The sequence below is a fragment of the Ilyonectria robusta genome (genome assembly GCF_021365365.1).
Source record: "Ilyonectria robusta strain PMI_751 chromosome Unknown BGZ61scaffold_6, whole genome shotgun sequence".
NCBI classification, from domain to species: Eukaryota; Fungi; Ascomycota; class Sordariomycetes; order Hypocreales; family Nectriaceae; genus Ilyonectria; species Ilyonectria robusta.
This window is the reverse complement of record NW_025764440.1, coordinates 179,325-199,815: the sequence shown is the minus strand read 5'-3', so window position 1 is coordinate 199,815 and position 20,491 is coordinate 179,325. Positions and strand designations below refer to the sequence as shown.

Genomic DNA, 20,491 nt, shown 5'->3' with positions numbered 1-20,491 from the left:
ACAAGAATGAACATTGTCCCCGCGGTTCCCCGAGAACTAATATCTTAGTCTGGAGTATCCTGCATGTGTGGGCATCGTTTGCACATGATTTTGCCATGAAACCCCACGTCCGGGCCGTCCGGTTTCCCTTTCTCACAGTCGACTCATAAGTTTTAGTATTGACCCTTCATACGCAAAGCAAACATAACAATCTTGTGTGTGCTGTGACTATTTGCATCTTACCTGCTCGGATTCCCCGTCTCCACACATATTAGACATCATGGTCTTGCGGAAACAGGCACCGTATGATGCTGCATGCGGTGATTTCGACATTGAGCATGTCATCCAGAATGCGTCGGTCACAGAGAAGATATCATTACTCTCTGGTATGTCCACACGGCGTTGACAAGCCGAGCCCTCACATCGGAAAGGGAAAAATGCTGACGTGCACTGCAACAGGCAAGGACTTTTGGCACACAAACCCGCTACCCAGATTCAACGTTCCCTCTATCAGGGTGAGCGATGGGCCAAACGGGGTGCGAGGGACCAAGTTCTTCGACGGCGTACCGGCGGCATGCTTGCCATGTGGTACTGGCCTGGCGGCGACTTGGGACCAGGATCTCCTATACCAAGCTGGCGTTCTGATCGGCAAGGAGTGCGTCGCAAAGGGCGCTCATTCCTGGCTGGGCCCAACTGTCTGTATCCAGCGCTCTCCACTGGGTGGCCGCGGCTTTGAGTCGATGGCAGAGGATCCCTATGCAACAGGCAAATTGGCTGCTGCATACATCAAAGGCGTGCAGTCGACAGGCGTTATTTCCGTCATCAAGCACTGGCTTGCCAATGACCAAGAGCACGAACGCGTTGCGGTCGATGCCGTCGTCAGTGAGCGTGCGCTGCGAGAGGTCCATATGCTTCCCTTCCAAATTGCCATTGCCGAGGCCGGACCAGGGGGGGTCATGTCTTGCTACAACAGAGTCAACGGAAAGCACGTCTCAGAGAACAGAGAATTTCTAGACGGCCTCCTGCGTGAGGACTGGAAGTGGAAGGGCCTCATCATGAGTGATTGGTACATCAGAATCCCTTTTTGTAATTAAGTGAAGTTCAAGACTAACGAAACACTCAGGTTTGGCACGTACTCCACCGCCGAGGCTCTAAACGCAGGTCTAGATCTGGAAATGCCGGGGCCATCCAGACAACGAGGACAGCTGGCAGATCTTGCTGTATCGACTCGAAAGGTGTCACGGGCTACCATCGACGCCCGCGCGCGCAACGTCCTCGAGTTCGTTCAAAGAGCCAAGGATGTCGTTGTCGCTGCGGAAGAGAGCGGCAGAGATTTTCCTGAAGACAGGCAACTCAATCGAAAGCTGGCCAGCGACAGCGTCGTCCTACTCCAAAATGCGGGTGGACTTCTGCCCTTGACTCGGCCTTTCAAAAGCATTGCATTGATCGGTCCCAACATGAAGAACACGGCGTTTTGTGGAGGCGGTTCCGCCTTTCTTCAGCCTTACTACACTGTCTCTCCCTTCGAGGGGATTGTGAACCAGCTGCCACCCGATGTTGCCGTCGAATATGAGGTTGGGGCGTCTGCGAACGGATGGAACCCTACACTGCAAGCTTCAGAAGTAACAACGCCAGATGGCCGCCCCGGTCTTCGAGTTCGCTTCTACCGGGAACCCCCCTCGATCCCCGACCGGGAAGTAATCGACGAGAACATTGTGTCTGATTCTTCATGGGAACTAATGGGCTACTCGCATGCAAAACTGGAGAGACTTTTTTATGCAGAGGTCGAGGGCGAGTTTGTTGCCCAAAGCACTGGCAGGTTCGAGTTTGGCATGGCCATTTACGGCTCTGGAAAGCTATACATCGACGATCAATTATTGATCGACAACAGCACCGTACAGCGCGGTGGTACATTCTTCTTTGGAAAGGGAACCCTCGAGGAAAAGGCCCAGATTGACCTCGTCGGGGGGCAGACGTATAGGATCAAAGTCGAGTTCGAAAGCGCGCCCTCCTCCAAGCTTATCAAGCCCGGCGTTGTCAACTTCGGCGGCGGCGCAGGAAGACTTGGTCTCGTTGAGGTCATCGACCCAGATGTCGCAATTGGCAAAGCCGTGTCTGCCGCGAGCCGAGCCGACGTCGCAATCTTGTGCGTCGGTTTGACACGAGATCAAGAATCCGAGGGCTTTGACCGTCCGCACATGGAGCTTCCCGGAGTACTTCCCCGCCTCATCGCCGCCGTGCTGGCCGCTGCTCCCGACACAATCATCGTGACCCAGAGCGGTACGCCGTTCAGCATGTTGCCTTGGGCTGACAGTGTGAAGACACACCTACACGCATGGCTGGCTGGCAATGAGACTGGAAATGGCATTGCGGACATAATATTCGGCAGGACATGTCCCAGTGGAAAGCTACCGCTCTCGTTCCCACGTCGTATTGAGGACACGCCCACATACCTCAACTTTGGAAGTGAAAGGGGGCGTGTCGTTTATGGCGAGGGCATCTACGTCGGATATCGATATTACGAAAAGGTGGATAGAGCCGTACTCTATCCTTTCGGGTGAGTAATGACCTTGCTGCATTTTTGCGAGAGTCCTTAAGCTAACCACTCGATGTAGCCATGGTCTTTCATATACCACCTTTGTCTACGCCAATCTGGCGGTGACTGCCTCACAAGTAACTCTAGACGTGACAAACTCGGGCTCAGTGGCTGGTTCAGAGGCCGTTCAGCTTTACATTGCTGCCGACGAGGCCACGTTGTCTATCAGACGGCCGAAGAAGGAACTCAAGGGATTCAACAAAGTTCATCTGCAGCCCGGGGAAACGCGACGCGTAGAAATAGCCTTGGATCGATTTGCAACAGCGTTCTGGGACGAGGAGCTTTCTTGTTGGGTGTGCGAGAAGGGAGTGTACAAGATCTTGGTTGGATCGAGCAGCCAAAAGATTCACCTGCAGGTGGAGTTGACGTTGAAAGAGACGACAATGTGGTCTGGTCTGTGAGATAGGTACCTTTAAATAACTTAGAAGGAAACATAACAAATAACTCTGGGTTTAAAGAGACGTGTATTTTGTTCCCCATGATTTTTGCTCGCCATGATGAATGAAGGTTTGGTTCCGTAGCTACCCTTGAGGCTTTCGTTGAGATTAACTCGAAAACTTCAAAATGAATCCTCTACAGGTAGACCGAGACATTTTCCTTTACGGAGATATCACACTGCCGCTCTCAATGTCCAACCGAGTACCCCAGCTGCACCACTTTTTCCCGCTTCCCCATGCTTTCTTCGCATACTCCGTACCTGGCAATGAAGATGCCCACCAACTCCCCTTGACACTTGCTAGGATGTTTCACCGTAGTTCTAGATGCAGGCTAGCGTGTACTGTAGGCCTTCCCTAGGCTGGCTTAGCAATATGCAAGGTGCTGACACTTTGAACAAGGGTATTGCAGACGTAACCTATTTAGATCATCCGAGGATTGCGATGACGCCGCCGTTGGCCCATGTCTTTTGATGATCCACCGTCGGGCAAGCTCCCCGATGGACAAGACGAGCTCCTAGATCTTGGACGTGGGTGATGATCTAGCCGATTTTCGGACTACGATCCTGTCTTGGTGGATGAATCAATTGTACCTCCGTCATTTGCCTTCCTTTCTCTCACTCATTCTTTCCATTATGTCGGCCTTAATTCTTCAGCTCCGTGCAGCTTAACTCCGTGGGCTCTCTGCTCATATAGGACTCAATATCCTACCATTCATCGATTGTGGCCCCTGCAGCAGCGCTTTCGTCCTCATTATCTCATCCATCATGATTGACCAAGCGTCAGTCTCTCCCGGCGCAACCTCGCAGCGTTCGTCGCTTTCTCAGACTCTGCCCCGGACGACCACTCCTGTGCATCCCGAATCGGATCTGGAGAAGAATTCGACGTCGGACGCAATCGCAGCAAACCAGTCCATATCGTCAAATGTGGATCAGGAAACCGTCAATCAGGAAAATGCCGGCACAGTCGATTGGGATGGTCCGAATGATCCCGAAATGCCAATTAACTGGCCAAATTTCAGGAAATGGACAAACCTGCTGGCCATTTCGACAATGACTCTACTAACGTTTGTCTCTTCCCGATCCCTTTTGACACTATGAATCTTCGTCTGACCAAATGGCTTATCTAACAGACCGTTCGCCTCTTCCATGCTCGCACCTGCAGTCGAGCAAGTCATGCAACAAATGGGCGAAACGAATCGTGACATCGGATCCTTGTCTGTGTCCATCTATCTTCTCGGCTATGCTTTCGGCCCTCTATTTCTTGCACCACTCAGCGAGCTTTACGGTCGACTTCCCGTGTATCACATCTGCACCATACTCTTCATCATCACCAACGTTGCGTGCGCCTTGTCTATCAATATCCCCATGCTCATCTCATTTCGTTTCCTTACGGGCTTAGTGGGCGCCGGCCCGTTGACAGTTGGGCCTGGAAGTGTCGCGGATTGCTTCAGGCAGAAGGAGAGAGGGAAAGCCATGGCCATTTGGACTATGCCCGTGTTGCTAGGACCCAGTATCGGGCCTGCTGTTGGAGCATATGTCTCAAGAGGTCTTGGCTGGAGGTGGAACTTCTGGCTCCTAGTCATCATGGTAAACTTGGCTTCTCCTCCGTGCTTCACTTTCTGACACTGATACTGATCTTTATAGACTGGTGTAGTTTTCATCATCTGTGTCTTTGTCCAAAAGGAAACACACGCCCCAACCCTCCTAAGGAGTAAGGCGAAGAAACTGCAGTTACAAGGCAATCCGGAACTCCGTGCAGCCAAGGATCCCAACTATTCACGCTCCCAACTCTTGAAAGGGAGTCTTTCTCGCCCTTTAAAAATGCTCTGCTTGTCACCCATCATTCTCGGTCTCTCGCTCCTAACGGCCGTCGCCTACGGAACTCTTTACCTCTTATTCACCACTACGACCGAGGTCTTCAAAACCAGGTACGGTATCATTACCAATGTAGGACTGGTGTATCTCGGTTTCGGCTGCGGCCAGATCGCGGGCCTCTTTCTCTTCGGCGCAGCGTCGGATGCTATTGTTGGAAGAATGGCCAAGGGTGGCGAGATGAAACCCGAGTATCGTCTCCCACTAATGATCCCCGGGAGCGCAACTATACCGATCGGACTCCTGATTTATGGCTGGACTGCGCAGTTCCGAGTTTTCTGGTTCGTGCCGATTATCGGTACATTTTTCATCGGCTTTGGCATGATCACGGTATTTACTTCGGTCGGGACGTATCTGGTCGATGCCTTCCCTACTCATGCCGCGAGTGCTACAGCAGCAAACACGGTGCTTCGCAGTGTTGGTGGTGCATTGTTGCCTCTCGCTGGCCCGAAGATGTACAAGGCGCTAGATCAGGGATGGGGTAATACGTTGCTTGCGGGTGTATCATTTGGGATGATGGGCATGATAGTGGTTGCGTACAAGTACGGCGAAAGACTGAGAACGGGTTCCAAATACCAGCTTGACTAGCAGGTCCATCAACAATAATTAGCACGGTATATACCTGGGGACATGGAGTTCAAAAATAGAATGTTATTTCACCCATGTGTGCTATCCCGCAGCTACCTTCCAGCATCGAGGCCAGGGATTCGGGCCTCACTTCATCTTCCCGTAATAACCTTCTAAAATCCAAATTGTATATGCCATGTATAAGGCCTGACTCCTTAACACCCATCCCACACATCCGTAGCAAGGAAATATCGTTCCCAGGTGTCCAACAGCATAGAAAGATCATGTCCACATTTCTCACATTATCATCACTGGTACCCTGAATGCCCTCCATGACTCTGGCTGGGGTATCCTTGTTGAACCTGACTGCTTGTGGGGTCAACTTCATAGTACGTCTCACGGTTAAGGTGAGCTTGTCGGACTTGCTGTCCTGAACCACTGTGACGTCTTGAGTGATGACGCTGGCTTCGGTGGCTTTCATAGCTCGGGGGCTTCGATGGATCGCGGTGCCGTCTGGAGGAGCTGCTGCTATGGTGTTTGGAGGATTTGGAGGATTTGCTGTGGTGTCTAGATCCCGAACGGCTCTCGCGTCGTGGCGTTGTCTGTCGGGTCATGGGAACGCGGTTGTCGTCTCTTCGGTGTTTTCGGGCACTCTTGCGAGCTGCATGCAATGCATCGCTGTTGGCAGACTCGAGCTTAGCCGCGCTTCTGGTCGAATGTCTCGAGCCGCGTTCGTGTCCGGTAGCCCGGAAATATCGAAAGTCGAGCCACGTAACAACCGTCATGTATGAGGCCAGCATACTAGGATATCTGTCAGCAAACAACTCGACATCGGAAATGGTGTTGATTAATTACTTCAGGATAATTGCCAGAGTAACAATCACCCAGCTCAGGGTGCAATTAATCCCTTGGCAAAACTTGATGTTTGCCTGGATCAACATAAACACCACTGCGCCCCAGAAGACGTTCTCCAGTCCATTAAGAATGACGTATGCCTTTAGGCTTTTCCATTTCTTGAAGGCTCGGACGTGCTCAGATAGAAGTTCGTAAAGTAAGATGACCAGAGACTTGGCACTCTACTCCATCGTTAGCCACCACAAGACCCTAGATGAGAAGTGTGTTCTACCATTCCGAGAGACATCGTATTCGCCCGGGTTCGGGGGGCACCAGCCGGCCGATTGAACATGCGCACGACTGAGAGGATCAATACCACATGGACCAAGAACAGCTGGAGGAGCTGAACAGGGAATTTATATCGGGTATCGAAAAAGGCCGTCATTTTCAGTGCTTGGCATGTGAAAGCGGAAATAGACGACAGAAGAAGTCGCTCCCGATAGAGCGAAGATGGAGAAGTGGCCAGAGGTCAGATGTCATGGGTATTGATGCAGGTATTTATTCAGCTTTGATCCTGAGAAAGTTGCCATACTCTGCTTATTGATAAGAGCAAATGCAGTGCATTAGCGTTCTTTTGCGTCCTATTCGCAGGTTTCGGTCTCGGGTTCGCTATCGCGCTGGCTATTTTTAAGCTAATTCTGGCCAGGAAAATGCACAATTGTCCCACCAAAAGCGAGACCGACCGCACAGCCTCACCCCAGCCCAAGTCATCCCTCAAGCATCTCAAAATCTAAAAGATGACGGATTTAATGTTGCTCTGCCAATCGTGGGTAGAACCATGACATCATCATCATCCGGTTTGAAGCCATTTCTTTACACTGCAGCCTTACAAAATGTCCATGGTGAAAAACATTCGCTGTGTCAAACGACTTACGGTAATCTCGATTTTTTTTACGTGCGAACTTGATTTACAAAAAGGATATGTAATAGATATTTGCTGCCGAGTTCAATCAGTGATGCTATATATCTGGTAGTTTAAAAATGAGCTCTTGATAGTTGAGGCGACAGCAAACCGGTTGACGGAGGTTGTTTTGGTTGCTGTGTCGATCGAGTCTTATGAATAATGACGTGTTTGGGAGTGTCAGGAGTATGGAAATTCTGATTATTTGTTTATTTATTTGCTTTTTAGTCACTGCTCTGAGAGCTTTAAGAGCTTGCAGAATCCCTGGACCGGGGCAAGGGGACATCCTGGCCTGGCTATAGGGTAAGTACCCCGCGATGTGGAACTGCAGCTACATCCGGTGCATCCGTCAAATCAGCGTCTCTGAGGATCGACGGTTTCCATGGCAAAAGCTGAGGGAAAATGCCCCATCAATATTCCGTACAGTGTGCAGATTTCCAGGTCCTCCTCCGCCTTCTCTGTGGGGCTTGCTTGTCTTCCAGATCGCCCTTTTCTCATTAACACACGACGCCTGTGTACCGGACCGCGCCGGAAGAGGGGTCATCAGACTCTTCTGACTAAGGTCAGGACATCGATCTATCAGAGGTTTCGTAAAACGGGATCATCTTTCAACACAATCCAAAAATAATGTGAGCGATGCTGGTTGAGGGTCCGTCTATGCCACGACTCTACCATCACGGCTCTTTACACCCTTTCCATAGCTCAGACAGCTAACATTGAGCTAACGTTGGCGACGATTAGCAAAGCTCTATTCAAGAGACTATACATTGCACCCGGCGGAGCCGTTGCAGATATTACTGGAAGACAGAGTCTCTCTTCACAGACATGAGTGGTCCACATAGAGCAGGCTTTATGCACTGCCCTAGAACAAGGGGCGCAATCCCAGGAATGAGAATATGGTTGGATACGAAGGATTCAAAGGTAGCCCTAGCGTGCCGAAACAGCCGAGGGCGGCCAGAGCCCCGGCCGGGGGGGGGGGGGGGGGGGGCGGCAACATCACCAACATAAATAAGCCTTATCACTGATAAAAGGTACCCTGGTGCCAGCCATAAATTCGTTGTGGCATATTTTTTCAGGAAGTAGGAGGAAGGTGTTAGATTGCTGTGATTCATTACGGAGATGTTGTCACAATTGATGCCAGATCCCATTGTATTGACATGCCTCATGTCGCGGGCGACGAGATGGCTTAAATTGAGTACCGCAAAGCTCAGTTCAACCCAATCAAGCTAGCGTATCCGTATTCCCGATGTTAACCGCGAAAACGTCACAAACAAGTCATTTCATTGGTTGCCTTTTTCTTTCGAGGAGACGCTGGATTGCGTGAGATGACCGAGTTTTTCCGGTACCAACTTCCATTTACTATGTTTCAATCTTTCTCCTCCGCTGCCTAAAATAAAACATTGCAGTAAAGAAAATGGCAATTAAAATTAAGCCTCCTACAGAGGCTGAAACAGCAATAACCACTGTCCTATTATCGTCAAACCAGCTCCCCACGCTCCCTCCCCCATTGTTGTCGCTTGATTCATTATCTCGTGAGTTCCCTCCATCGTCACCACATGAGTCGGAATCTTGTTCATCCACGGGGCATTGACTCGATGTACCGTCGCACGTCTCCTCAAGATCACAGATACCACTGCTCTCCCTGCAGACAAGGCCTCTGCTAGCTATCTGGCATTGTTCCGTACAGCAGGCGTCGATTGCCGGATCGCATGCCGCATTCGGTAACAGCTGGCATGTAGAAGGATTACAACAGGAATTCGTTGCGCACTCTTCCGCACTGCCACAGTCGCACGACTCGCCGGGCTCGACAATGCCGTTACCACATTGACTGTCGTTGATGTCCGGGGCATCGTCTTCGCTGACCAGACAGCTTGTGTCTATCAGTCCTCGACCAAATGAGGTACAAATCGTACCGATAGTGCATGGTGAGAATTCCCTGATTCGCTGACCAACCGAGGGATTCATAATGTACCGGCCTTCAGCACTACAGGAAGACTCGCTAAGCGGGCAGCAATCCTGAGCGCCACCTGAAGAACTGCAGTCATTTGATGTGCAGTCGTGTGCCGCGCCGAAGTTATGGGCCAACTCGTGGGCCATGACCTGCCATTCAGAACTGGTCCGAACGACGACGTTCGTCGACGCAGCAGTCCCTCCCCATCTAGATCCTCTGCGGCAGATACTGTTAATCCAGGCCATTCCGACAGTTGACCCAGCACTACACGTGGTGAGTAGTGTCCATGCGGCATTGCTGTCGCGAACCGTGCCTCTCCAGTTCGAGAATAAGCCCAGGCGACCCGAGACGTCAACGTTCGCACTGCAAGGGATGTTCCATGGCGTTGACTCTGTGGAGCCAGTTGGGCAGGAGGCGTCGCTGATGGTCAGATTTCTTATCGCAAGGGAGATATTGAAAGTGTCTTCGTATATCTGCGATGCAATGTTGACCTGAGAGATGATGTTTGCCCGAGCGTCTTCCAAAGAATCGAACCCTGCGGTGTATGTGCAATCGGCTGCGACTCCTAACAGCGCGACTACTCTGGTCGTTGGGCAGCCGTCCGTGGATCCTATTGTATCGATCGGATTGAAACCACCTTGTTGTCGCCTATGGCTCGTCATGGTGTAATTGGTCCATTGGTCGTCTTCATTTCCTGGTGAATTGCGCTGTGCACTGTTGTCCTGCGGTCGCGAACCGAATACTTCTGCTGCGCATGGGGATTCAGTCGATACAGATCGTTGGGAGATTCCACCATCATATCTGTTTTCGACCATATTTGACTCACTCCAGACCACCATATACGGAGAGGCTGATTCGGGGAGTGTTGGATCCTGGGCAAGCCGTGTTTTCCGATAGTTTGAATCCAGTGAGACATGGTGGTGATCGCCATCCAAGCTGAAGGCGCCCTCGAATAAGTGCGGTTGGATTTGGGGTCGAATGATAATTCGTGCCCATCCAGCTTTCCGCCATGTACGACCTCCATCGTCCGAGACAATCGCATCTCCTTTGAAAAGAAGTGTAGAGCTCTCCAGAGGTTTTTCAAGAGAACCACTTTTCTCTCCAGGTCTGAGATACCGAACTTCTGTGAGGGGAGAAACAATGTTGCGACTTGGTTGCAAGTTGAGCCGGATTCTTCCTTGCTCGTTAGACAGCTTGAATTCTAGTTGGAAATTTGAGAACGCATCCAGTTGCCCCGCACCCACTGAGAAATGCAAGTTTTCAACTGCCGAGACTTGGCGAATGTTTGCCGTTCTTACAGAAAGCGCTGAAGGACCGCGACCATGTTAGCCACCGGTGCACTTGAGATAGATCTGAATTGGGCGTCTTAGGGTCCCGTAGACTTACCTAGAGTCTGTAGCTGAGTGAAAGAGAGTAGAACAAAGCCAATGAATAGACCCAAGAGGTTCATGATAATGGTGATTTTTCCACGAGACAACAAGCACTTCCAATACGATCTCGACTAGAGATGTTGTGTACTGGAATTCAAGATGATTTTCGCTTCTTTAACACCATCTGCTTTGAGCAATAACATATGACAGCATCACTATAAATTTTCTGGTTCGGCCTTAACGGAGATCAATTACCAATCCAGAGCTTGCGTCACCTCCAAGCCCGCGTGGGGACGGTCCGAGAAGCTTGGCACCACTGGCATGGAATGAAAGTCGCTAAGCCACCCCAGCTTCGTCACGAAAGATAACTTCCACTGCGGAACTTGCACTGCGTAACTTCCACTCACAACTTCCACTGCGAAAGGAAAAAAGTCATCATGGGACACACTGGGAGTTTGTAAGCACATGTGCCCTCAATAATTCGGTGTCAATACCAGTCAGCGATGCCAAGTGCGCCCGTAAACGAGACACACAGCTGTCAATCGAGAATCCTCACAGAATCAGGTAGGATCGTGCAATAGAGGACTGTCGAATAGATTGTGCGTTTGAGTTTGGGCATGTAATACCTATTGAAAGCCATCTTGCGCGTCCCATGGCGATTCTGCTCTCTAGCTCTCTTGGCCATGTTTGCCAAGCGCCCGAGTCGGCCGGATTCCTGGGCCGGAGTTAAAGAACCGCGGGATGAAGCCATTCATGACGGATGCCCCGCTGTCAGCTGCCTGCATTAGCGCGTTTCCGCTACAGATCGGTGTCATCCGATTGCATTACGGCAGATAAGACGGCTTACAACATGTCTTATAGTATGGCACCCCGTCAGCGTCCAAACAGCGACGCTCGTCTTTGATCTTACGATGATAGCAAAAACTTTTGACATATTCGACAAATAGAACCAGCTTTGAAGGATAAGCAGATCAAAATATTATATTGTCGTGTTACGCCTTGTCAGATTCGAGGAAATAGCCATTTTGAGTTTTGCGGATCATCACACCGCCCTGTTTTAACATCCCGATCAATAGCCTAACTTAACCACCTTGTGTTTCGCCGCTATAATACTAGCATATTTGGGTTTTTTGTGGTGAACAGCTCGTTCCAGTGTAATACACAATCCGAATCTTGTCTTGAGTTGCTTTCTGCTTTGTCCATGACCCTGAATACTGCTGCTTCAACCTGAGCCGAGGGGGACGTGGTGTGTGGGACTCCCCGGCTAATGAGCCTATTAGGACGGTGCATGACCCCACGATTCCACCCACCCTTAATGAGGATCAGTCAAAATTGGAGGCCTCCCTTCTCGAGACCCTGTTGCGATCTTAGTGCGATACCGGGGTCAGACCGCCAATCTACTAGGTAGCTTAAGTTAAAGCTATTTCCTTACTCTAAATTTATATTGCATCCAATATTGCAGTGTCATGGGCAACTACACTGCTTTTTTTTATCTTTAATATCTTATTTCCCCCCCTTCTCCCCTTTGATACACACATAATACTAACAAGATGATTAGCTGATGACTGTATCGCGCTATGATCGGAACAAGGTCTCAAGAAGGGAGGCCGAAATTGGAGACTAACAGCAACCAGGCTTGGTACTGGTGGATAGCATATGTTGGAATGCATATTGTAGCTGGTTTCAGTATTGGGGTATTGAACTGGCGGATACTACGGATGGAGCCTCGGCTTTAGACTTTTTTTACGCGTGTGGGAAGCCGAGGAGAATGAGATAGCAGCAATTGATTTTGGTCGCAAAGGCCAATGGTATGTTACTGACTGGCAGTGGAGAAATAGAACGGCCCTCTCTCTCAATATATACAGAAGTGCTGGGAAAGGCAGATGTGGATACTTAGCTGCATGGCTAGGAAGGGCTGAACATTTGATTTTATCTAGTAGAAGTTTCTGGACGAGAGCTACTTCGGGCCAAACGAGAACCAGGACTACCAAGCCAGGCTTGAGCTTCTGTTCTAACCACGGTGGAAGATAACAGAATACTTTGTAGTGCACAAGATAGAAAAGAGCGGGAATCGCAAGATTATAATAGGGGGACGCTCATCGAGGTATTGGGAAAGGTAATCAGTTGGACTGGAAACCTTAGTCTGTCTGAGTGTACTGTTGATCTTTGAATGGACTGGGTATATGGTCTGTATTGTTGATACTATTGCTGGTGTTGTTTTTTTACTGTTGAGCTTCTAGCCCCCCCTCTGGGTATGTGTACTAGGGCACCCTAACCTCTTGATAATAGGGGGATCAGGATGATCGTCCGGCTGAGGCGCAAACACCTTGGGCTTATGTTCACGTGACCTAGGGCTTGGGATTGAGGACAATAGTTTGGGCCCTGTGTCCCCATCTTTTGCCCTTTTCGCCGGCGTCGAAAGCTTTTGGACTAACTTCAAAGTTCATCAATCGCGTAAATTCGCATCGCCACACCAATATTTCTAGAATGAATACTGGCAATTCTACAACACGGCTTCTCTTTGAATTGCATTGATCGTGACAGGGGTTGCCGTGCATATTCCAAGTGCATAGAGCTGAAGTTGTCATGAGAGAACCGTCCACTCGAAGTTCCGGCTAAATCTTAACTGGGTCGACTTATCTAGTCGGGGAAGCCTTGGCTTTGCACCAAGATCACACGCTTCAACATTGGCAGACAGTAACACATATCATTAATAGTTATACAAAGGAAGTCTACCGTGACGCACTCTCATCGAGATCCCCACGCATTCAGGCCAAATTGTTCCAAAGCCAGTGAAATGGTACCGGCGTCGAGTTTTCGAATGGAGCTTAAAAGCAAATTGCTCCAAGTCAAGAGCTGCAACCTGCTCCCCAAGCCTGTACATCAAGTCGGCTTTAGAATATGCGATGATCATGTCTGAATAGCTGTCCGGCCAAGACGTGTGTGAAAACTCCAGTGCCTCATTCCAGCGTGAAACGGCACAAAGAGGGTCGCCGGCGAGATGCTCTGCGATCGCGGCGACTAAGGAAATGCGGAATCTGTTAATTATGCCGGCTTTCTGGAGATTATCGGCATTTTCTAAGTGCCTGCGCAGGATTTCAATCTGCTCTCTTGCTTTACCAATCAGCTCCAAAGCTTGGAGGGAGATCTTGTGCTCCTTGATGTCCTCCCATTGACTGGCTACCAACTTCACAGCACTCATGAGATAGGCTTCCGCGAGCGATAGTCGCAAGCGACGGACATTCTGGCCATCTTTGGGATAACCAGATCTCGCTAGTGATCTGAGTTCGTCAATCAAAGAGGCTATGGCGAACGGAAATTGGCCAATCTCGCAAGATACTGCGCTGAGCTGGGTCATTATTTTTGGAGGTGAGGGTAACTGCCCAAGAAGCTGCAAGAAACAAACCCGAGACTCTATGAAGTTTCCATCATAACGGTCTATTAGCCCTCGAAGGAAAGTCATTTCGCTGAGTTGAATCTGTTCCAACTTTGAGATGTCCCAAGGATCCCGTACTTTGAAGGTGCTCAACACAGAGAGGGCTTCCGAATGCCGCTCAAGGTCGACCAACAAACGTGCCTCGAACAGCAACATTTCTGCAAAATGGGCATTGGATCGCTTGTCATGAGGGTGGTTATCCGTTATCAATGCTCGAACCTGGTCGATCTGTGTCTCTGCCTGCTTCATCGAAATGCGTGCTAGCGCCATCCTTCGCAATCGGATTCTCGAGCAAGTTTGGCCATGGAGAGTCAACAATCCTTCAGCAACGCCGAGAACATTTTCTTTCCAGCCCATGTTGAGAAAACAGGAGCTGGACAGGCAAACATTGACAATCTCAGAAGTCTGAGAAAGGTCAAGGTTGCAGCCAACAGCTTGCTGACCAATGTAGGTCAAAACGTGTTGCAAGAGAGGGAGAAGACTGTTCACGGTGGCAAAGTAACTGGTGGATGTGATTAGCGATAATCTGGGCTTGGTAATGAAACTCACAATGCTGGCTCAAGATGTCGATGCTCTGGAAAGGCGTGCATTACAGCCATCAAAGCTTGCAGCTTCCAATAGTTTTGTTGGTTTGTTTGGGTAATGATGCGTTGAAGAAGTTCGGGATTGATCGATAAGAGACCCGGCTCTGCAGTAGAAAGAATGGTACCCTCTTTCAAGACTTGGATGGCTTTCTTAAAGCGGCTTTCATCTGCAACCACAGGCACGTCGCCATAAGCCTTGAGCTGGACATCGCCGCCATTTCCCCATATCAATTTGCTGGTCCTCAGCCGATCTAGTAACTTAATTGGGACCTTGCCGCCAAGAAACGCGATCAACATCACCAAATCGCTCTGGTCACTGTTCAGGTTTTTCAGCGGCTTATTGAAGCCCTTCTTGTGCCCTCGACCAGGGCATGTGTGCTTGATTTGGTACTGAATCTGACACTGTGGGCATTTCTTTTTGGTCCGCATAGAGAAAGTTGGCTTTTTGTGAAGATATGGGAGTGTGGTAGACATCTCTGCAACACAGTTCTTTGAAAGTGAAGAAAAATGAAAATGACAGACGGACAGGAGAAGAGCGTGATATGGAGATAAGTACCCCGCGACGTGTCAGCCCATGCCCTGCAAGTGTCATCGACTTGGCCAAATGAGGATAAATCTTTTTCGCTACATGCACCATTTATTGGTCTATCACAAGGGTCTTGATGGGGTAAGTAGTTTTTAGCCATACATCGGTATTGTTGGTCCAAGAATCCCGATCAAAGAAAGGAAAGTGTTTCTTCGCAACCAAGAAGAAAAAAACAGATCATATCCAATGGGAGCAGTAGGGAAGTCTGGATTCAGTCACATCTTTCGGCTTAATATAGCCCTCTAAATGGAAGGATCTCACTAGGCTGACTAAGGCTATTGAAGCCTCAAACCTGGAAACAGGACGGCAAATGGATTGGGAGACACGAAAATACATTCCTCTGGATCCTCTAGATGCTCAAGAAATGATTGGAGAGTGGGAAGAACAGGGAGCAAGCAGGGTATTCGAGGAGGCTAGATAAATAAAGAAGTTGAGAGGGCGTGAAAGTTATGAGGCAAAACCAGATTCCAACGAGGCCATTTCGCAAAATAGAAGCAATTATTGAAGATGGAGCTATTCAGGTGGATCGTATTGTTTGTTACCTAGATTCCTAGTCAAGCTGATAAGGCGGCTTTGATCTTCGGCACTGCCCTCGAAGCAGTACCTTTCACAAGGGGTTTTTTATATGGAGTGACATTCGAGCCCGCACCGACGACAGAATACTTCTTTCTCCTATTGGGAAACCTTGAAATTAATGCGGCTGCGAGTGTTGATGTGATGGTACATCTTCGCTTTACACAAACTAAAATTCACGCGCGGATTCTCGCAAAAGGCCCTCCGCTCATCTATCTTCTGTGTGGCGGCGACTGTAATCGTCTGCTTTCGCGCAGCGGAGACCAGAAGAACGCCACTCCCCTTTGCGTGCCTGGCGAACAAGTGCCTTGCCACCGCCTCGTTGGGACACCAGGTTCCATGGTCATTTGCCAGTCTCTGGTCTTGCCCACCTGTCCACAATCCGGCGCTGCGATGCTGCTGGATGGCTCGGTTGAGATTTGGGCCGTCGTGTCTTCGTTTCTGACTACAGAAGAAGTTGAACGCTGGCTTTGTCCTTCAGTGGCTCATACTTGTTATATTTTAGCTCGGGTACCTCATTATAGCACAAGGTAGCGAACTTTTGTGTCTCAATCCAGATGTTGGAGTATCCACAAAGAGCATGCAGGCCTTGGTCAATTCGCTACTCATGATGGACGGAGTTGAACTGGTAACTCTGGTAATTGGCTAGGTTAGGAAGAGAGCGGTGGTAAAGTGTGACTGCGAGGCAGACACGAGCGAGAAAGGTGATCGATGATATCTCTGATGAGCTGGCATTCAACGACGACAAGATGCGAAAACAATGCTGTTCCATGAGGCATCAACTCCAGAGGATGCGAGAAACAAGTAGCTGATAAGAGACCCATGTAATATCCAAAGTGCACTCCTGGGCTTCGTATTCGGTGGTGGCTGTCAACATTGTCTATAGTAGGCTATCGCATGGCTGTTCTAGTTGACCATTTTTAGGCAAAGCCACGAGGAAGTTTGCAGGGAAGTATCCAACTACAAGTCTCGAGGCACTATTCAATTCCCTAGCAAAGACTAAACCATTCTCCAGATTCTGACTCATTCATCGGAAAGGCCTCCCCATCCATGATACCGTGTACATAGCAAGGCCCTACAACCTTGAAATTGTCCCCTTCAGATCTTACCACAAATGGCAATTTCCCGCCATTAAAGATGACGATTTCATCGCCAACCTCGGCCGACATGGGCAGCAGGGCTAATTTTGAGTTTGTAGTGGTGCCCAAAACCCGGGCCCAAGTCAGAAACGAAATCCGCCGAGAGTATGTGTAGGCTGTTTCGTCCGTGAAGATCTTCTCCGAGGCGACCTCCAAGGTATCTGGGCTTCTTAGAATTTTGAGCCAGGCGTCGAATGTTTCCCGGTACTCTCCTGGAGCTAGACGGTCCAGTGCCAGATTACTTCCCCAGCACAGCGTGTTAAGCAAGACATCTGCTATGGCTTCACCAGTCGGGTAGGATGGTAGTGAAAAAGCCAATTCGGTCCACTGACGCCATAGTTGAGTCATGATCTGGTTGTCGTAGTGAATCTCATCGGGTGTTGGGCTTGGGAATTTGACAGAGTCGACTCTCTTTCCTTTGATCCTCAGCAGAGACCAGCTGTCCCCGGAAGCTTCGTATATGGCAGACGACCCGTTAGAAGTGTTGAAAGGACCTTCGTCGAAGTATTTGAGTGGAGTGTCATTCCAAGCCGCCGCCCAAGACGGCAGGTCGGGGACGGCTGACTTGACAAAGCCGTAACACGAGCTCATGACATCCAGGCTGCAGGTGTTTGCAATGATCGACCGAGATACATCGGCATAGAGCTCCGCCGCCGTCTTCGTGTAGTCTGGCAGAGGAAATATGTTTTCTGGATCAGACTCTGCGTCACCAAAAAAGCCGAGGATGCCGTATATCTTGTCCCGCGGGTCAGTCGCGCGCGTATTGCGAGTGGCATTAAGAATGGCGAGAGCCCTTGTCCCTGGAGTCGGGGGTTGAGACGGAATGCTGTCTGGTTGGTTCCTATCCACGAAACTAGCCATGTGAATCTGATGAAAGGCGCTCGTGATGAAAGTGGCGATGAACTCGAAAACCTCAACCGATTGGCCGTCACTTTTCACCAGTCCGTCAATAACAACCGTGAGGTTGTGCCATGACTCGGACGAACCTCCGCACATGAGATGGGCTGATTGTGAAAGAGCCAATTCTTGAACAACCCACAGGCGTTCCCACCAGGGTCGGTGCAATACGTCCCAGAATCCTTGAACTCGGGGGGTGAAAACTTCCATGCCCTGCTCTTGGAACGCCCTTCGATCCCCGATGAACTCTTGATACAGCTCTCCTCCATACGGAGTCTGGCCAGAATTGCTTCTTTCCGCAATCTCGACTGCGAAATCATGCATGAAAGTCATTCCCAGCTCTGAAAGTGGTTTGGAAGTCTGCTCATCGACCGCCGTCGATGCTTCGCCAAGCCACAAGCCAACCCAAGTGGCTAGGCTGTAGATCTGACGCATCAAAGTAATCTGAAGATTCTTTTCGGCGTCGTTGGATTGGTCGATGCAGATTGCGTCGACCCAGAGGACGCGGACTTCTTCAGATTGGCGAAGTCTCACCAGTGCCGCCTCACAGTTTGCGGTGATTTTGATGATGCCTCCGCCGCACTCGAGACATTTCGATAGAGAAGAGTCCCCATCTTCTGTTGCCCACGTGTATGACAAGGCTCCGAATTCCGGACAGGCGTCAAGAGAGTATTCACGGAGCGAGACCTCGATTGGTGATTGCCACGACGTAGCGGGTTGCAACTCCAGAAGTCGGATTGAATGGGTCTGTTCGATGGGAATGTATTTGTATTCGTCGCGAGACGCTGGAGACATTTCAACCATGTCGGACATTGTGCAACGCCTTGGTGAACTGAGCCATCACGCCACCAAGAAACGGTGAGAATGATTATCTGCGGGGTTGAACAAATGCGAGGAAGCTGTGATGAATTGTTCTTCACTGTGGGGTTCGAACCGACAACCTCAGCTGGTTGGTGAGTACCTGGCTGAGTAAGCAGCGATCCTTGGGTCTTGTTGATATGCTCACTTTGTTGCTGATAATGCCATCGTTGATATCGAATGAGGAGCTGAAAATGAAGGCGGGCCACTCCCGCAAGCGCTTACGTTGTATTACCCGGAGTTGTTACCGATGTACAGAGACCAGTTTGAGTTTTCACTCCATCCTACGCTGATGCGTGGCAACGGATGTGTAAACTATTGAGATACTGGTTCTCGCCATGTCGAGCTGTGTTTGTCGGCAAGAAAAAAGGCCGCACTTCTGGACATATTTGCCATCGCCTTCAACTATATTTACGATGACCCCTCAGTACGGGCAGTGTCTACACTAAGGCATTATATACCATAATGAACATAGGGAACCCAATGAGCTATCTCAGGTTCATTAAAGTCACACACGGTTGCATCTCTTGCGATTCTTACACCTCCTGATCCCTGACACCCAGCACCTTTCGAGGTCGTTCCTTTTTCTCCCAAGGGTCTGCTCGACTCCACGACCGAGTCTTCAGCTCTGTCATTAGTATACACCCCAGCCCAAGAATCCCGAAGCCGTCGAGTGGCCCGATGGAGTCCTTGACACACCGACTTGTCAGTCATGCCTCCATCTCTCAACCCTTCATAAGTGAGCTTCCCCATGTCTACACAAAGCTCGTCGTTGACCTCCCACAGGGTTCCTATGACGTGGCGAAACCCTGCTAGTTGATATGCGTTGATCAGATTCATACCCTCATCCACGGATCTACTGTCCTTGATCTGACTGGTCCCACAGGCCGAAAGATAGGCAAGAAATGGCGAGCGATCTCGGAGATTCATCTCAAGAAGATCAGCCACAGTGAAAGGGTCATCCTTCCAGTCTTCCAGAAGTAGCTGACTCTTCCACGTGTTGGTTTTATCAGTGTAGCCGTGACCAGAAAAGTGGAATATCTTGCAGTTCCACAAATGCGACATGATATCTGCCTTGCGTCGTTCCGGTTCGATGGGGTCCAGAGCCATCGATTCAGAGAGCTTGCGCAACATCGACACCTCGTCTTTCGCGAAAGGAAGCCGGGAGCTATTTGGTGTATGCTCCATGGCCACAAGCAATGCCTTGTCCGACGTAGACGGTTGGAGTTGACGCTGCCGGCCGTGCGTAATGGCCTTGATAGAAGATATATACGATGACATAACTCTATCGAGTACTGTCTCGGCTGAAAATTTGCTGTGATAGCCAGCTGCATGCAGTGGGAAGTGTTTGAGTGGCCCGGTAGGAATCCACCATACATGAGGCCAATCATCGACAAGGGGAGTCTTGGTAAACCCAAGAGCATCCATGATGGGAGCCATCGTGGTATCCCACAGCCATTCAAGTACACTTGGGCTTCCCAGATTACCCTGTTCTAATTTCCGTTCGATTTCCCCTACGGAAAGACCGGTCAATGGCAAGGACCGTAATTGATCAGTCTCGACCAGGAGGGCACTGCAGCCGTATTTGCTGACGTTGATAACAACGATTGGGCCCTCTGTTGCGGCATTCTGTATGCCTGCTTGATTGAGGGGAAGTAAAAAGTCTTCGAAGCCGGGTCTTTGGCGAATTTCGCCGAGAAGTTGCTCAAACTCATTCCTTGGACTGTCATCCGGGTTTGCGTCAATGTGCCCTGAATAATGGCGAGTAACATCTTCCCAAGTAAGGAACTCCATATCCACCATCTGTTTGAATGAGTCCTGAAATGGAACCAAGTGCTCGGGTAGCTTGGGT

At 49.9% G+C, this 20,491-nt stretch overlaps 7 protein-coding genes across 7 annotated transcripts; 2 read left to right on the top strand and 5 right to left on the bottom strand.

Annotated features, from left to right (window-relative positions):
• Positions 1-259: 259 nt before the first annotated feature.
• Positions 260-2,976, top strand: BGZ61DRAFT_530185 (glycoside hydrolase superfamily; the record flags this gene model as incomplete). Its single annotated transcript, XM_046253523.1, has 4 exons — positions 260-365; positions 439-1,045; positions 1,103-2,536; positions 2,595-2,976. The coding sequence occupies 4 exons, from the start codon at positions 260-262 to the stop codon at positions 2,974-2,976; spliced, it is 2,529 nt and encodes an 842-aa protein (XP_046106500.1).
• A 924-nt stretch (positions 2,977-3,900) lies between these two features.
• Positions 3,901-5,526, top strand: BGZ61DRAFT_386075 (major facilitator superfamily domain-containing protein). Its single transcript, XM_046242734.1, has 3 exons — positions 3,901-4,075; positions 4,142-4,598; positions 4,656-5,526. Exons 1-3 carry the CDS (start codon positions 4,005-4,007, stop codon positions 5,469-5,471), a joined length of 1,344 nt encoding a protein of 447 aa, XP_046106499.1. The 5' UTR covers positions 3,901-4,004; the 3' UTR covers positions 5,472-5,526.
• A 191-nt stretch (positions 5,527-5,717) lies between these two features.
• On the bottom strand, positions 5,718-6,729 carry BGZ61DRAFT_586457 (uncharacterized protein; the record flags this gene model as incomplete). The annotated part of the gene is made up of 3 exons (XM_046256448.1): positions 5,718-6,251; positions 6,306-6,526; positions 6,577-6,729. 3 exons carry the CDS (start codon positions 6,727-6,729, stop codon positions 5,759-5,761), a joined length of 867 nt encoding a protein of 288 aa, XP_046106498.1. The 3' UTR covers positions 5,718-5,758.
• Positions 6,730-8,611: 1,882 nt separating this feature from the next.
• BGZ61DRAFT_475614 (Metallo-peptidase family M12-domain-containing protein) lies at positions 8,612-11,251 on the bottom strand (the record flags this gene model as incomplete). The annotated part of the gene is made up of 5 exons (XM_046248717.1): positions 8,612-8,632; positions 8,686-10,439; positions 10,583-10,697; positions 10,974-11,013; positions 11,193-11,251. The coding sequence occupies 5 exons, from the start codon at positions 11,249-11,251 to the stop codon at positions 8,612-8,614; spliced, it is 1,989 nt and encodes a 662-aa protein (XP_046106497.1).
• A 2,025-nt stretch (positions 11,252-13,276) lies between these two features.
• BGZ61DRAFT_530182 (uncharacterized protein) lies at positions 13,277-15,060 on the bottom strand (the record flags this gene model as incomplete). Its single annotated transcript, XM_046253522.1, has 2 exons — positions 13,277-14,504; positions 14,552-15,060. The coding sequence occupies 2 exons, from the start codon at positions 15,058-15,060 to the stop codon at positions 13,277-13,279; spliced, it is 1,737 nt and encodes a 578-aa protein (XP_046106496.1).
• A 1,538-nt stretch (positions 15,061-16,598) lies between these two features.
• Positions 16,599-18,626, bottom strand: BGZ61DRAFT_447345 (heterokaryon incompatibility protein-domain-containing protein). Its single transcript, XM_046245323.1, has one exon. The coding sequence runs from the start codon at positions 18,592-18,594 to the stop codon at positions 16,735-16,737; it is 1,860 nt and encodes a 619-aa protein (XP_046106495.1). The 5' UTR covers positions 18,595-18,626; the 3' UTR covers positions 16,599-16,734.
• Positions 18,627-19,062: 436 nt separating this feature from the next.
• On the bottom strand, positions 19,063-20,224 carry BGZ61DRAFT_447344 (CHAT domain-containing protein). The gene has a single exon (XM_046245322.1). It carries the CDS (start codon positions 20,077-20,079, stop codon positions 19,093-19,095), a length of 987 nt encoding a protein of 328 aa, XP_046106494.1. The 5' UTR covers positions 20,080-20,224; the 3' UTR covers positions 19,063-19,092.
• Between the last annotated feature and the right edge of the window lie 267 nt (positions 20,225-20,491).

Coding starts and splice junctions, on each gene's coding strand:
- BGZ61DRAFT_386075 (XM_046242734.1), top strand. CDS start 4,005: ATGCCAATTAACTGGCCAAATTTCAGGAAATGGACAAACCTGCTGGCC. Junction 4,076..4,141: donor TCGACAATGACTCTACTAAC/GTTTGTCTCTTC, acceptor CTTATCTAACAG/ACCGTTCGCCTCTTCCATGC. Junction 4,599..4,655: donor TCTGGCTCCTAGTCATCATG/GTAAACTTGGCT, acceptor TGATCTTTATAG/ACTGGTGTAGTTTTCATCAT.
- BGZ61DRAFT_447345 (XM_046245323.1), bottom strand. CDS start 18,594: ATGTCCGACATGGTTGAAATGTCTCCAGCGTCTCGCGACGAATACAAA.
- BGZ61DRAFT_447344 (XM_046245322.1), bottom strand. CDS start 20,079: ATGGCTCCCATCATGGATGCTCTTGGGTTTACCAAGACTCCCCTTGTC.